The sequence below is a fragment of the Notolepis coatsorum genome, assembly GCF_963971535.1.
Source record: "Notolepis coatsorum genome assembly, chromosome: 14".
Lineage (NCBI taxonomy): Eukaryota > Metazoa > Chordata > Actinopteri > Aulopiformes > Paralepididae > Notolepis > Notolepis coatsorum.
Window position 1 is genome coordinate 32,898,136 of NC_140178.1, and position 15,367 is coordinate 32,913,502.

General features: G+C 44.5%; 1 protein-coding gene across 1 annotated transcript in view; it reads right to left on the reverse strand.

Moving 5' to 3' along the window:
* Positions 1 to 15,136, reverse strand: part of ngfra (nerve growth factor receptor a (TNFR superfamily, member 16)) — a gene marked incomplete at both ends in the record, with an annotated part of 78,814 nt that extends 63,678 nt beyond the window's left edge. Inside the window, one exon of the mRNA XM_084329072.1 lies at positions 15,040 to 15,136. Within this exon, the coding sequence (XP_084185198.1) occupies positions 15,040 to 15,136 (97 nt within the window). The remainder of the gene's footprint in view (positions 1 to 15,039) is intronic.
* Positions 15,137 to 15,367: the final 231 nt, after the last annotated feature.

Here is a 15,367-nt window from a genome sequence, read left to right on the forward strand (position 1 = left end):
CTATCAGTCAGTCACCATAGCAGTACGGTGCTGGTGCGCTGACCAGCGCCTGATGCTCAGCTCCGACCAGTCATTTAGTGCAACATCATAATGTACCACAAGAGGGCGCCTGGACAGAGCTCAGATGTTCACAGTTGCATATTATTTGTTGAGGCTTAACTGTGAATGATGAGACTATTTTCCTTCAAGAGAAGTCAATTCACTGAGGGATGTGCACTTTCACAACAAGTGAATAGACTGAATTAATATTGACCCGCATTTTCACAAACTGTGGTATCACACAGTTCATGTAATTTCATTGATTCCTTTCGACTACTTATAGTGCCGTATGCCATTTCGTACCATTTTAAGCCACTCCAATTGAGTAATAGAAATAGTTTGACTTGGCTTTGGAGTAAAAAAATAAATAAATAAATTTGTATAATCCTCTGGCACACTTAGCAATACTCAGGGTATCAAATATATCTATCCATCAGAGCATCTCGTGGTGCATTATAGATGATGTGTTTTTGGACAGGATCAATATTGATACCAAACTTACTGAGACCACTCCAAGACCGCTAATGCACGTCTTAAGTACTGTAATTGTGTTTGATGCTGGTCGAGGTGTTTAGCCTTTACACTTAAAGCAAAACCAGAGTTGAGATGGATATTGATCCAAAACAATCTGGGGCCGTAAAAACAGCTGAAGTCACCAAGTCATCTCCACTGAACACCCATTTACCGTCCGTGACCCGGTTAGTTCCACCTTTTCCTGCACCTATCGTCAGCTGTGGGGGGTCGGGGGGTCTGGAGGCCACATTGCCCCCAGGCAGGAGCAGCCATAGAGTGATTTGGTTACACGTAGAGATCTCAATGGTCTTCCACTATATTGATCTTTGGACACATCAATTCTCCAACTTCCTCTACATCCTCCCAGGAGGACCCCCCCCCTGTCCCCGTCCCAACTCCCCCTGACCGCCCACCCCCCTTGCGAAGACGGAGAGAGGGACATACTCTTCCTCTATGGAAAGGCATACAGTCTTTTCAGGTATTAAACGGATACATGCAAACTCATCCCATTGTTTAATATCCGTCCCTTTCTCATCACTACAGTCTGGCCCAGCGTGAACAGAGAGACTGGAGTCAATTCATGTGTCATTGCACAAGTACAGAGTACAATGGGTGTTGATATTGCTTTTTGATCATGATAACAGTGCGACAGAGGTGTGAGTACTACTCATGCAAGAAATCCATCCAGTAAGCCAGAAATAGTCCACTGAACGTGAGCTCTTTAAGAATAGATATATGCGGAGGATATAGGGTCCATGTATTATTCTGCACATATCACATTCCTAGCCTTACGATTGGTCAGCAAGAGGCAATGTCACGTCAGTCAGCAAGGTCATTGATAAAAACACATGTGTGTTCTTTAGGTTTGCCCTGACTGAACTCTACAGGGTTTACATCAGTGACTGAGGTGAAAGGAACGTCCTCCAGCGGTTTCTTTTGTGTCATAAGACTGTCTTTGGTGGAGAACTTTTCCTTGTATTTCTACTGGAAAGAAGAAGAAGTACCACTGAAGAAGTCTTTATTTGTCATGCAGTGACACACACATGTAAGACAGGTGACACACCTGCATTGGGTCACAGATGAAATGCCTCTCTGCGCTTGACCCATCCCGTCCTCCTTCCCCCCCAAGGACAGCCGGGAGTAGACATGAGCTGCAGAGTCAGACATGGGCTGCTCCCGGACTTTGTCAGGGACGCGACAGTGTTAGCGATCTGTTCTGCATGTTTTTCCATTCGGTTGATCTCTTTTTGGGGGGGAAACCCTTGCGAACACGGGGAGACCATGCAAACTCCACACAGAAAGGCCCAGGAGATACCTCATGCACCTGGGTACCTGGCAAGCTGGCAACCTGGTCCCCAAGCGGGAATCTAACCCAGGACCTTCTTGCTGTGAGGCACCATTTATTTTAAAGGAACTATATAATTATTATCCATCCAGCAATTTTTCCTCTGCTGTCATAAGATCGCACACAAATGGATTTTTTAAAAATGTTATTAGTTAGTTACTTGGACTATAGATTATATCAGATGATCACCAATTCATCTTGTTACTGCTATATTCAAACACAAACATACCGCCATGCTATTATCGTACTTACTAAAACCTGAAGTACTGTCCGAGGGCCTCACAAAACACAACGTAACACTGAGTAGAGTGGGAGCCGTGTGCGACAACGTTAAACAGAATCAAATGTGTTGCCGGTTGTTTACTTGCCGAGTATAAAACACGAGGTGGAAACTGGTCAGGTGAACCTGCTGTGTTAAACACCGCTGGCTAGTGATCTAACAGAAAGATCAAATATTGGAACTGGGCGACTTTACTTTCCCCGGTTAGAATGTCCCTAAGCGAAGGTATAAAATACAGATGTTTCAGTCTTCTTTAGACACAGCTCTGCCTGGTTAAGACAAGCAGCTTTAGGGGGCTTAGTGTGTCCCTGGTGTGATTACAACAGATCTCCGCTGCAGGATGGATGACAGATAGAGGCTGAGTCTGAAGGTTTGATGCTCTCTGTATATGTGCAGCGTTGGAGGAACCGGCTCTAAAACTGTGGTTTACCAAACTAAATCTGAACTACTCTCAAAAAGATGTTGTTTGTCAAACTAAAACTACTTTGAATAAGCACCTAAAACGACATCCAAACTACATGGCGGAAAATCATCACAATCCGAGTCTGGAATCTCGTATACAGTTACATATGAGATATAGCGTGGGTGTGTTTGATTTAGTGACTAGAGCAGGCGAGACCTCACTTAAACATAGGTCATGCTTTAAGGAGGGGACAGGGAGTGGTTGTTAAGGTTGAATAAAACAAGTCAAGTGTTCCTTTATTAATCCCCTTGGGGAAATCCAGGTGTCATAGCAGCATGGGGGAGGAGAGGTACAGGCAAAAGAGGTAACAAACATAAAACATAGTGATGGAACATAGCCAAAATAGTGGTAATAGTAGTGAATTGCAGGATTAAATCATATATAATAACGATGATCATATACCTGGTCCATAGCATAGTAGCACACTGAGCCAGGAAAAATCTGGAAAATGCTAAAGCTTTAGGGGAACTGAAAAAGCTACTGAGATTTTAATGTTGTTAAAGCGACAATGTGCCTTTTTTTCTGAATGAATCAAGTTGTGGAGTGTATGTACAGAGCAAAGGTGAGACGGCCGGTGCTGCGACACATCATTACTCACCTTCACTGCTCTGGCCTCAAAAGGCCTGGCGGCGTGTTGCTTTTTAACAGCGGAGCAGTGCAAGAATGTGACAATTTGACCATGTGACCGCGGCAACGCGGGAGAGCGGCAGTGCGGAAATAGGCTGTCTCTTTGATACTATCTTGTCTAGCACAGTCTCTGGAGCGTAACAGTAAGAAGCATTTTGTATGAAAGTATTCTGTACTTCTGTATGACAACTATTAAAGAAACTTGAAACTTGAAACTTGAACTCTAAGACAAACTCTAACCTTAACCAGCTCCTTAACAGCGCCTAAACTTAACCGTTCTAACCTTAACCAACTCCGAAACAATGCCTAACCTTAACCTTAACCTTAACCATGCCTAACCTTAACCTTAACCATAGAAAGAATATTGCCATTCTCTAAGACAAACTCTAACCTTAACCAGCTCCTTAACAGCGCCTAAACTTAACCGTTCTAACCTTAACCAACTCCGAAACAATGCCTAACCTTAACCTTAACCTCAACCATGCCTAACCTTAACCTTAACCATAGAAAGAATATTGCCATTCTCTAAGACAAACTCTAACCTTAACCAGCTCCTTAACAGCGCCTAAACTTAACCGTTCTAACCTTAACCTTAACCTTAACCATGCCTAACCTTAACCGGCGAAAGAATACACGTTAAAAAAAAAATCACGCTAAAAAAAAGAATTTGATGGGATTCGAACTCGTCAACAACGGACCGCAGGGCGCTGCTCTGCCAGGTGAGCTGAAGCGCCGAATGAAAATCATGGCGGATTAGGGCGGTTACATAATTCCGCAAGCTCTGCCGCTCCGCTCCGCGGCAGCGCTCAGCTCTGCGGTTGCCGCGCCTGCCGCGGGGCGTGTCGCAGCCAATCAGGGAAAACGCGGAAGCAAAGGCAGCACTGCTCCGCTGTTATTAAGCAATAGGCGGCCTGGCGAGGCACGGCCATGCCTACTTCCCAGAATGCACCTGATACTCATTGGGTGTTCCCTTGTTCTCCGCTCCAGTTTTCTAAAAGAAAATTGTGGTTTGCTCGCTCGGGAACCTGCTCTTTTTCAACCTAAAGTTGAACCTAAAATATGTTTCTGACAACATTTTAAGCTGGAAATAAAACATGCAATTGCTGGATCTTGAGTCGTATTTGATCTGGATGCCCAGTTTGGCAGTTTGATCTGAACTCGCCCAGTTTTCACGCCCAATTTTCCGCTATTGACTAAAAACACACTTGTCTGAAATGAGGAAAAAACCTTCGTACTGATCTTTTTTCCTCTGATCCCCGTTCTAAATCATCATCCGGATCATTCTAGCCGTCCCTGGCTCGTTTGTATATGTTTGAATTGCAATGCTGATCGACTATCACCAGGTGGCAGTATCGTCCGTGTCTGAACTGCAATGGCTTGGGGTTGATACACAGCCTCACTTTTTTTCCTTGGTAGTGGCCCCTCCGCGTGTAGTCTTTTACCAACAGAGTTGCAGTTCCGCGTTCGGGTTACGCGATCTGATTGGCCACTGACGTTTCTCTCTGTGCCAATCACGTTACGCCTAGTTCTGCCTCTAACAGCCTGCTAGCTAGCTAACGCCTAGTTCTATCACTGGTTAAGCTTGGCGACTCTTTCGAAGTTGGTTAAGGTTAGAGTTTGGAATCAGCGCTGGTGGTCTATCGCCCTGCTCTAAGACAAACTCTAACCCTAACCAACTTCGAAAGAGTCGCCAAGCTTAACCAGTGATAGAACTAGGCGTCACACGATTGGCGCTGAGAGAAACGTCAGTGGCCAATCAGAACGCGGAAAACTGCAACTCCGTTGGTAAAAGACTACACGCGGCCCCTCCTCCTGCTTGAACAGAAATTCACATTGATTGCCTGGAAATTCCGTTGCCGGAGCGTATTTGACCATCAAAACGTGTATAGACATATACACTGGTAATTGCGATGGCGATGCGATCACTTGGAATTCTTCTTCTTGGAATACCTTCTGGCTAAGGTAAGGTACATTCTATGTCTATTTTACCGAATCCAAAATGTGTTTTTCTAACGATCACAGTTCTGTGTTTCACTGGACGAAAAACATGCTCGGCAAACACGATCACAGTTTTGAGTTAAAACGACCCCCCCCCCCCCCTTGATGATTCTGTGAAGGTACATATATACATGTCATATACCTTTGATTTGGGAGTATTTGGGGTTTCAGGGGATCAACCAGAACGGTTTGGGCTTATTGCACATAACGCGTTTTATCTTGCGATCTATGAAAAAAGACTGGATTATCTTGGAAATGCGCGATGTTTAGCGTGTAATAAACTACAAATTACAGCGTGTAGAAACAAAAAAAAATGCCCATGTTGCACTACAAGTAATGTCTGTCAAAATGAGCCACACCATGTCTCCACAGCTACAATACAGAACACACACACAGCTTCGCAAACATAGTGAAACGACCGCGGAAACTACTATCAAGCTGGCAATCTATCTGTAAAAGAGTTAACAGGGCTACACGGATCCACTGAAACAGATATTTAAAAAAATCTTCACTTTAAAATGTGTTTTAGAAAATGCCGCTTACGTGTGGATGAAAGGCCCAAACGTAGAGTAAAATGTGCGTTTTGCAAAAGATCCATACTCGTGTGGACAGGGCCTTAGTTAGATCCCAATGTAATCCAATGTAAGCACCCAGTAGTGCGACATCTAGTGGCAAAAAAACCTGCACATTGTCACTTAGCTACCACCCAACTACTGCAATTTGTAGTTAAAATAGTCATTGAACTACATATAGTTAACTACTGCCCAACACCGTCTGCATGAGGCCATAGCCCAGCACGTATTGCTACATGGAGAAGGGGGTCGGATGTCAGAGGGACAGAGGGTTACGTATTTGGTTGAGACTGGACACCATATGTCTGTGAAAAGTACACGCCAAGTGGGGAACTGGGCATCACCTGTGAGTGGTTACACCAAACATAAAAAAAAAAAAAAAAGGGAAAAAAAATATATGGTTTCCTTACAAAACAGTGGAGGAGGAGTTGTGTTCGCCCCTCGTAAATCGCCGCTCGTAATGATTGACTGGAGAAAACGCATGTTGAAATGTGGAGCGGAGCCAAGGCTGCAGGGGAGCCCGGACTGTTCATTGGAAGGCCTCCATGTTGCTGTCATACTGAGGGTGTGGGGGCGTGTCCTCTCCTTCCTGTGGTTTACGTTTACCTTGATGGATTGACTGAGTCCGGCGTGTTCAGCTCAGATGTCAGAGGTTCAAAGAGGCGGATAAAAATGGATGCCCTTAGCTCAATGATCCCATCAGATGATCAGAACCATTTCACTCTCCTTGTTACATACATCATCGTTATGGGAACCAGAGAAAGTCCCTCTTAAAAAACGTCTTCATAGCAAACAGATCCATGGCTGTAACTGCGAACAGAGCATTTTTAGGTACACATTATCGGAGTCTCTCATACTGGGAGTACTGATCTAGAGTCAGCTTCGGTCTGTTAGTCTGTTAGTTCGAATAAGGTCATGAAGACAAGTGTTCCTGGTGGTCATTGACCCCAGATCAACATCCTTACTCTGGGGAAGAGTTGTGAATAAAGACCCAGGTAAAATTGTGATGCAGCTATAACCAGTGGTACTGCATCATTTGGGAGTTGGTGATTGGATGTCATCTGTCTGTAGTCTGGGTTCTCTAGAACCGTCATTCTCAAAGGGGGGCCCCCGGCAAAGTGAAGAATAGTTTAAATTCACTGTAATTTCATCCATAAGGAACACAATGACAGAATGTATATAACTATCCTGGTCATAGGCTTCACTGTTCACTCTCTCCTCTAATTATATCCTTGTCTACAGCATAGAAATCGAATTCTGTAATAAAACATAATCTAAAAGCAAACAATATTGGAGTCTGTGGTCTGATTCGTGTCAGCTTAAGGGTCCTTGACATGCAAACGTTTGAAAACCACTGCTTTAGAACACCCTGTGTTCTCTAACGATGTCACTCTTAGCTTAATAATAATAATAATAATAATAATAATAATAATAATAATAATAATAATAATAATAATAATAATAATAATAATAATAATAATAATAATAATAATAATAATAATAATAATAATAATAATAATAATAATAATAATGCAGGACCTCTTTTAGGGGTCTTTATTCGGCATGCAACGAACTGGACTAATGATGTGGGCTATGGGAATATGTGGGCTTTTAGTTAGTGGCTGTCCTAAGGAAGCTTCGACAGATTTTATCCTGCTCATCCCATCACTCATAATTCTCTGCTAAGTGCATTAGTCACGCGTAAATTAACTCCCCGGCTAATTAGGTGAGTGATTAATGATTTCCACTTCGTGTACAGCCAAAAACCGACAGATTAGACCTAATCTCTTCCTCTATTCATTTTTACTGTATGCAGCATTTTGTGTTGTAGAAAAGCTGTGTGTGTGTGTGTGTGTGTGTGTGTGTGTGTGTGTGTGTGTGTGTGTGTGTGTGTGTGTGTGTGTGTGTGTGTGTGTGTGTGTGTGTGTGTGTGTGTGTGTGTGTGTGTGTGTGTGTGTGTGTGTGTGTGTGTGTGTGTGTGTGTGTGTGTGCACGCGCAGGCAGGCAGGCATCCCCAGTGAGCACTGCTGTGCTAGAATGAGTCATATTTACTATGTTCTTCTTTTTATTTTTTTTACAATGCCAGATTCCTCTGACTCAACGTGGGCAATTTATTCACAAGACAGCTCTGCGGGAAGTCAGAGGAGAGGAGAGACACAATCGAATACGTTTCATTACGTAGCCTTTCTCTCATCCATTGTGTCGGAGCCTTCAAAGAATCGGCCTCTTTAAAGTGCAATCTCATGTCATGGATCCCCACATGGCTTCATACCACATATCACATGCTTGCACGTCTGCGGGAGAAGGCGAGTTGGCCTAAAGCCTGAGGCGGACCCCGCCATAGATATATATAACTAGATAGTGCACGGCGGAGTCTCCAGCGTGCGTCTATACTTTCCGTAGCCGCATTTCTGGCAGACGTTTCTGGTCATGTGACATGTGCGCCCAATAGCATGACGAGCTGTGTCTTTGCCCATTTCCACGTCAAACAGCCTGCAAACTACCTGGCGTTCTATCGCCATGCTCTAAGACAAACTCTAACCTTAACCAACTTCGAAAGAGTGCCTAAGCTTAACCGTCGAAAGAACTTGCCTAACCTTAACCAACTTCGAAGATTGCCTAAGCTTAACCAGTGTCGAAAGTGGCGTCGGCCAATCAGAGAGCGTCTGCCAGAAATGCGGCTACCTTTGGTAGAAATGCCTCCAGCGTAGTTCAGCGGTGGCCATCTTGTCACAGTCAACTATTCTGGTACGTTCTATGGTAGCTGTTGTAAGGTGAGTGATCTACACAAACAAAAATACTCTTAACCTGTTAAGCTGTAGCCCTATTTTCAGAAATCTCGCCTAAAGGTACATGCCTAAGTAAATGGAAGATTGCTCCACTTCTACAAGGCCAATTTGCATGTTCTTGGTATCTAGTAACATCTAGGGACCTGGGGGTATGTATTTCCAATATTGTGTCTGTTACTAGGCTTGAGTAAATTGTAATGAAAAAAAGGAGAATATAAATTATGATTTATTTTTGCATCTGTGCTGGTGAATAACACCATGTTACAATTGTGCCCGAACCGAGCTCGCTCACTGAGCTCATTCAGCATCTTCTTGAGATCAAGTGTAAAAATCTAAGCAAATGAATAAAGGGAAGATGATTAAACAGAAGGATTTGTAGATACAGTAATAAATGATAAACGATTTTAATTATAAATTCATATTTGACCTTGAACTTGACCTTGACCTTATTATGGCCAAATCATACATCTATGGATAGGGGAAAGGCTCCTCTTTCCAATGGCAGGGTTAAATCTGGATTTAGTCATTTCCTTGCGGTTTTACAATAAAAGAGATATAATTAGCATTTTTCTGATAAATTCTTATTTTCGGTAAATCGTATAAAACCAATTTGAAAATATACACTTTGACTACTGTTTTGATAGGGTTATGGTCTTTACTCTTGGCTACAATAAAAAAAAATGTAAACATTAAAACCACTTAACATCCACATGTGGGCCCTCACGAGGACGATTCGCGATGCCACTTTGCCGACCTCTAGCGGCTCGGGTGTGCATTTCTTTTAATACAATATATAGATAGAATTAAAGCGCTATTTATTGCCTGTCGATTGCCCTGTCAGGTGACAAAATTTTGAGCAGTTCTCGAGTTACATGCCGATATGTGAGGCGTGCGCCAAAGTACGCAAAAGTACACATTACCACCCCCGACTCCCGGGGCTCTAGCTCCGTCAATCATTTGGCGATCTCGAAAATCTTTGGACAGGGTTGTAGCCAATGAGTGTGGCTTTCCAATGATACCCCATGATATGATAAGTGGGCATCTAATACGGTCTCTATTGATCGATTTATGATAAAGAAAAGCAGGGTCCCCCAATTGGGGGACCTTACGGCTTAACAGCTTGCTGAAATCTTGACGGATTTACAAATGGTTTGGTTTATTACAAACGTTATTAACGTGGCTATGATTCAGGATGCTTGGACATGTTGAAATTATTTTCATATGAAAGTCCATTATGCAGTAGTATGATAACCACATCTCTGACGTTTATAACAAACCAAACCGTTTGAAAATCGGTTGAAAATGTTGCAAGCTATGGTTATTTCAATAGTACATGCACCATAGACATTCATGTTATGAGTGGGCATGCTTGCCTGTGGCAAGATGGTCCATTGGCCAGCAGCGCGGGTGAGTCATCTAGCCTTTATATATGTCTATGGACCACGCAGTGTATACAGAGTATATACTGTATACAGAGGGGCTCAGGTGGGAGACGTGCTCTCAGGGGGTCTCGGTGAAGTGAGGAGAAAGGTGCTGTTGATTTAGGCTAGAGTCGGCCCCAAAATGTTTGGATTAATAGGTTTTTCTTACAGTCCTTTGATATTTTGGGCCACATTATCACAATATTCCTATAGGCAAGTAATGACCATGTTGGAGGAGGAAAGACGTGTACAGGTCTTAAATTAAAGAGGTGAACTGGATACGCCCGGCCATCCCAGGTTGACACAGGGGTGCTGTAAAGCATGTTAGCCACTGTTTTACAACCGCCTGAGACGGTCCAGTTAACAATGTGACCCAATTGGGCTGATCGCTATACTAACTCGTTTGGCTGAGTTAGGGGGAGGGAAGCCGTGGGTGGGTCCTGGGCGTTGTGGACAGCGACCCCTACAGTTCGGTCGGGGCGCCTGCACAGCGAGGGTAGGATCTGGAGAAAGGTAGTGTGACCTTCCACAAGTTACACTCTCCCGGTGAGAATCTGCGCTGCCATGCTTTCGGAGGAAAGCATGTGACAGTCTCCGGCCTCCCGGACCAACAGTAGGGGAAAGTGCGCAACAACCAGGAAGGGGAGTTGGGAATTGGCATAATGACTAACAGTGGGATGGGAGAAAAATCGGAAAAAAGGAGGGGGGAAAAGATAATAAAAAATAAAAAATAAAAAACAATGTGACCCAATAAAACATGCATTTACATCACATTTACATTCACATTCACATTTACATTTACATTCACATTTACATTTACATAAGTAATTTAGCTGACACTTTTATCCAAAGCGACTTACAAATTGTGAACAACAAGTCAGCAAGAGGGGTACATCTCTGGCAGCTACTGTAAGGGTCAATGGCATTGTTTGTCAAATAGTATCAAGCTTGAGTGTTACACTCTGAGTGCATAGTAGACATGTTAGCATGATAAGTTGTAGTATACAGTACGTATAGTAGCATAGTAGTAGGGTATATAATAGTAAAAAGACAGTCAGGTTAGTTTTTCTTTTGTTTTGTTTTTTCAAATAGTGTTTGAAGAGGTGTGTTTTTAGTCGACGGCAGAAAATTGTCCGGGTTTCAGCTGTCCTGACTGTAAGATTCTGATCAAACTGGCCAGTATCACGTCTTCGTCTGTTTGGCCCTCCATCCAATTCCTCTGCGTTGTGTACTTTTAATGGTCCTGACGTCTCCGATACTGGTAGATAAGATCCTTATCTCCCCCCCGTTAGTGCAATCCATAAACCATAATACTTCTCCACTTCCGTAAGAATTCGACACTTCGACACCGTGAAATACCTTATGAGGAGAAGCGTTGTTTTATTGCTATAAACAGAACCTCGTAATCAGATGTTATCAAATTGTATCGTCCTTGAAGAGTATTCTAATGATTCCCTCTTAGTCTCAGTCAGATTTTAGTCCTACTCGCTCTTGGTCAGATTCTGGTCTGAGTCAGATTCTAGTCTGCTCAACACCCGGAAACACCGTTCGACTTATAGATGTTCGTCGTCGCAACGACGGCCCCGCCTTCTGGTTGTCATGCGACGTGTTGTCATGACAACTGCATAACCTTTAACACTAATAAATTCACGTTTCATTAAGATGAACCTCTCTCCCTCCTGTCCTGGGAGACAGTACACTCTAATCTCAGATGTTCTTCTAAGGAATTCATAACAAAACCCTCGCTGACGCGGCCTGTGCCTGTGAAACCACTGGTTCCACCACCGTTCTATCACCGTCTCCTGCTTCCATGCACATTTCGATCTACCATTTTAGCTGTGGTCATCTCTCCCCAATCTATACATCACATACATTGAAAAAGCACCGTTTTCTCTCAATCCCCCCTTGATTCTTATCACCCCTCAGAATCATAAGACTACTTGGTTTTTCAATTAATTATACACAAAAATAGACTCATAACAATTAGGGCCCCGCCGTCTGCTGTTTTCCTTTTGTTTTCCATTACCCGCATCACACCCAAACCAGAAAGGATAAACAACGGTCATGGAGGAGAGAGAGAGAGAGAGACAGAGAAAAACACAGATGCAACTTTTCAGACGACACACCTAAAACCCTTCGGTCCCCCTATCAGGTACCCCACGTCCAAATCAGAGCGCTCCCTTCCCTCTCTTACAGTACACCTCCCGTCTTGGGCCGGTCCCATCTTCTAGGGCAAGGGCCCCTTTCAGTGACGGCTCCTTTCCTGAGCTGGTCCCCCTCCCAGGGCGCGGTCCCCTAGGCAAAAATGTCCCCCCTGGTCTGCTACTGCTCAGTGTCTCTGGCTGTCCTCTCCACATCTGCTCCTCCACCGCCGCCGTCTCCTCTCTCTCGTCGTGGATCATCTGTGTACCAGGCGTCGGTGCCTGGCCCCTGCGGCTTCCTCCTCCTCCAGTCTGTCTCCTGGCCATCTCCATCGCTGTCGGTGTCATTCCCCCCTTGAAAGCAGAAACACAACACCGGCAGTCTTTCTGTACACTCGACTTCCCTTGTTTTGCTATTAGTCTACCATGGCTTTGGGCCTGCAGCTCGTTCTCTATATATTTTTTTTCCTCTGCAAGCCCCTATTTGTTCTCTATTAGTCCCCCACCTTCTCAACACCCATATCTAATCCTACAGGGCTGTTCCCTGTTTTGTTGTCTTCCGGCGTGACACCAGCAGCTAAACGATACCCACTCGGCGCTCTACGTTTGTCCCACGGGTGACCCCCAGCGCGCGCCAGTTCTTTCTGGTGACGTGTCCCCTCAAGACTCTGCCTATTTATTAGGTGTGAGAAGGCCCCACTGGAATTCAAACTCCCTCTTTATTCAATTATTAACCCATTCAAATAACTGCACCATCTTTCTGTGCAATTCTTATTTAATCTCATTAGATTCACTATTGAATCACTCCCCCACTCCGCCACTAGATGGTAGTACAGGCCTCTATCTAAATATTCCCCTATGGGTAATGAAAACTCCCCAGCACTACCCCCCCTCCGCCACTAGGTGGCGACCTACTCCTCCTCCATGGTGTTTTAGTTGACGTGTCACTTCCTGGTTCTTTATCTGTTGTTATCTCCTCGTGGTGCTCACGGCCATTTTGACTCGCTCATAATGGCTACTCTCTCACAAACAAAACGAACGCTGCCCCTCCTTCCAAGGCCTAAAAACACAGCTGTTTTTCCTCTCTTTCCTATCCATTATCAGGGGACGCTTTCTCAGACTAATACTCTTGCCTGATCGGACATAATACACACTGGTACAATCTCCTTTCGACTTTCCTTCTGTTATGAAAACAGTCCCGCCATAACAATTTTTCGATCTGATTCAAGCGTTCCCCCCCCCCTTTCCTCATCTCGCATTTACCCTCCTTAAACCAAAACTGTGCAGCCTGCCTCGTTTGCTTTTCATTCTCTGTAGATAACACCCTCGATTTTCACCATGGCTCTCTGCTCATATTATTACAGCTGGCATTCTCTCTGTCGAACTAGAAATGTTTACGTTTACGGATTCACTATCTGTTCGTTTTTATTTGGCTTAAAATCAAAACAACCGTGTGCACAGTGAACTCACATTTTTGATCGGAGTGCTGTTTCCCCTACAGCGCTGGTTCGCCTCCTGACCGCTCGACTCGCCGCTCTCTCCCAGGGCTGGCCGGCCTTGCTTCGATCATGATTCTCCCACACATTGATGACTGTTGTCCACTGTCGCCCCATTATTGAAAAAGTCTTTATCCGTTGTTCTTATCTCTTGCAAATCCGGCTGTCATCAACAACCAACTGTTCCCGTTGTTTTAATCTCTTGCAAATCCGGGTCACGGCACCAACTGTAAGATTCTGATCAAACTGGCCAGTATCACGTCTTCGTCTGTTTGGCCCTCCATCCAATTCCTCTGCGTTGTGTACTTTTAATGGTCCTGACGTCTCCGATACTGGTAGATAAGATCCTTATCTCCCCCCCGTTAGTGCAATCCATAAACCATAATACTTCTCCACTTCCGTAAGAATTCGACACTTCGACACCGTGAAATACCTTATGAGGAGAAGCGTTGTTTTATTGCTATAAACAGAACCTCGTAATCAGATGTTATCAAATTGTATCGTCCTTGAAGAGTATTCTAATGATCTCTCGGTGTGTTCAGATTGTCCTTTTGCTGTTCAGTCCAATAGTGGTCAGGCCTAGTCGTTAGCCTAAGACCATCCTCGTGGTAGCCGAAGCTACTGGTGATGTGCCATTCTCCCCCCCCCCCCCCCCTCTCTCTCAATGAGAGGAGAGAGTCTCTTCTGGTTTCTTCCCTCTTAGTCTCAGTCAGATTTTAGTCCTACTCGCTCTTGGTCAGATTCTGGTCTGAGTCAGATTCTAGTCTGCTCAACACCCGGAAACACCGTTCGACTTATAGATGTTCGTCGTCGCAACGACGGCCCCGCCTTCTGGTTGTCATGCGACGTGTTGTCATGACAACTGCATAACCTTTAACACTAATAAATTCACGTTTCATTAAGATGAACCTCTCTCCCTCCTGTCCTGGGAGACAGTACACTCTAATCTCAGATGTTCTTCTAAGGAATTCATAACAAAACCCTCGCTGACGCGGCCTGTGCCTGTGAAACCACTGGTTCCACCACCGTTCTATCACCGTCTCCTGCTTCCATGCACATTTCGATCTACCATTTTAGCTGTGGTCATCTCTCCCCAATCTATACATCACATACATTGAAAAAGCACCGTTTTCTCTCAATGACTGTGGTGGGGACACAAAACATATGCACTAAACACCTCACAAAACCAACACTGTCCACACAAACACAGACACAGGGCCCGGCGGTGGTACAGTATCAGCATGCAAGGGCAGTTTCATGGTGCTGGGGAGCTGTAAATACCCTCAGTGTTATTGCTTTTTTTGTCTCTACGTGGCTGGTGGCAGAACCCCCCACCCTCCCTTATCCAGACTCACCCCCTGCTGTCACCATGATGGTGCACTGGTGTTGTAAAACACCTGACCCCTTGGAACAGATGACCCTGATCGACCCAGGAACCACCAGTTGACACATGGGGAGGATCGGACATGGAAGCACCAGAGGCAGCCTGTATTTATACAGGTGATACTAAAATAACTGTATATCATCATATATATATGTATCATCTACTGGTGGAGCTGGTGGTGGACTTTAGGCGAGGCAAGAAGAGGCCCCCTACTCCCATCATTATTCAAGGGGAGGAGGTAGGGTTAGTAGTACACTTGATCAGTGGACTGGACTGGTCGGACAACACGAGGCGCTCTA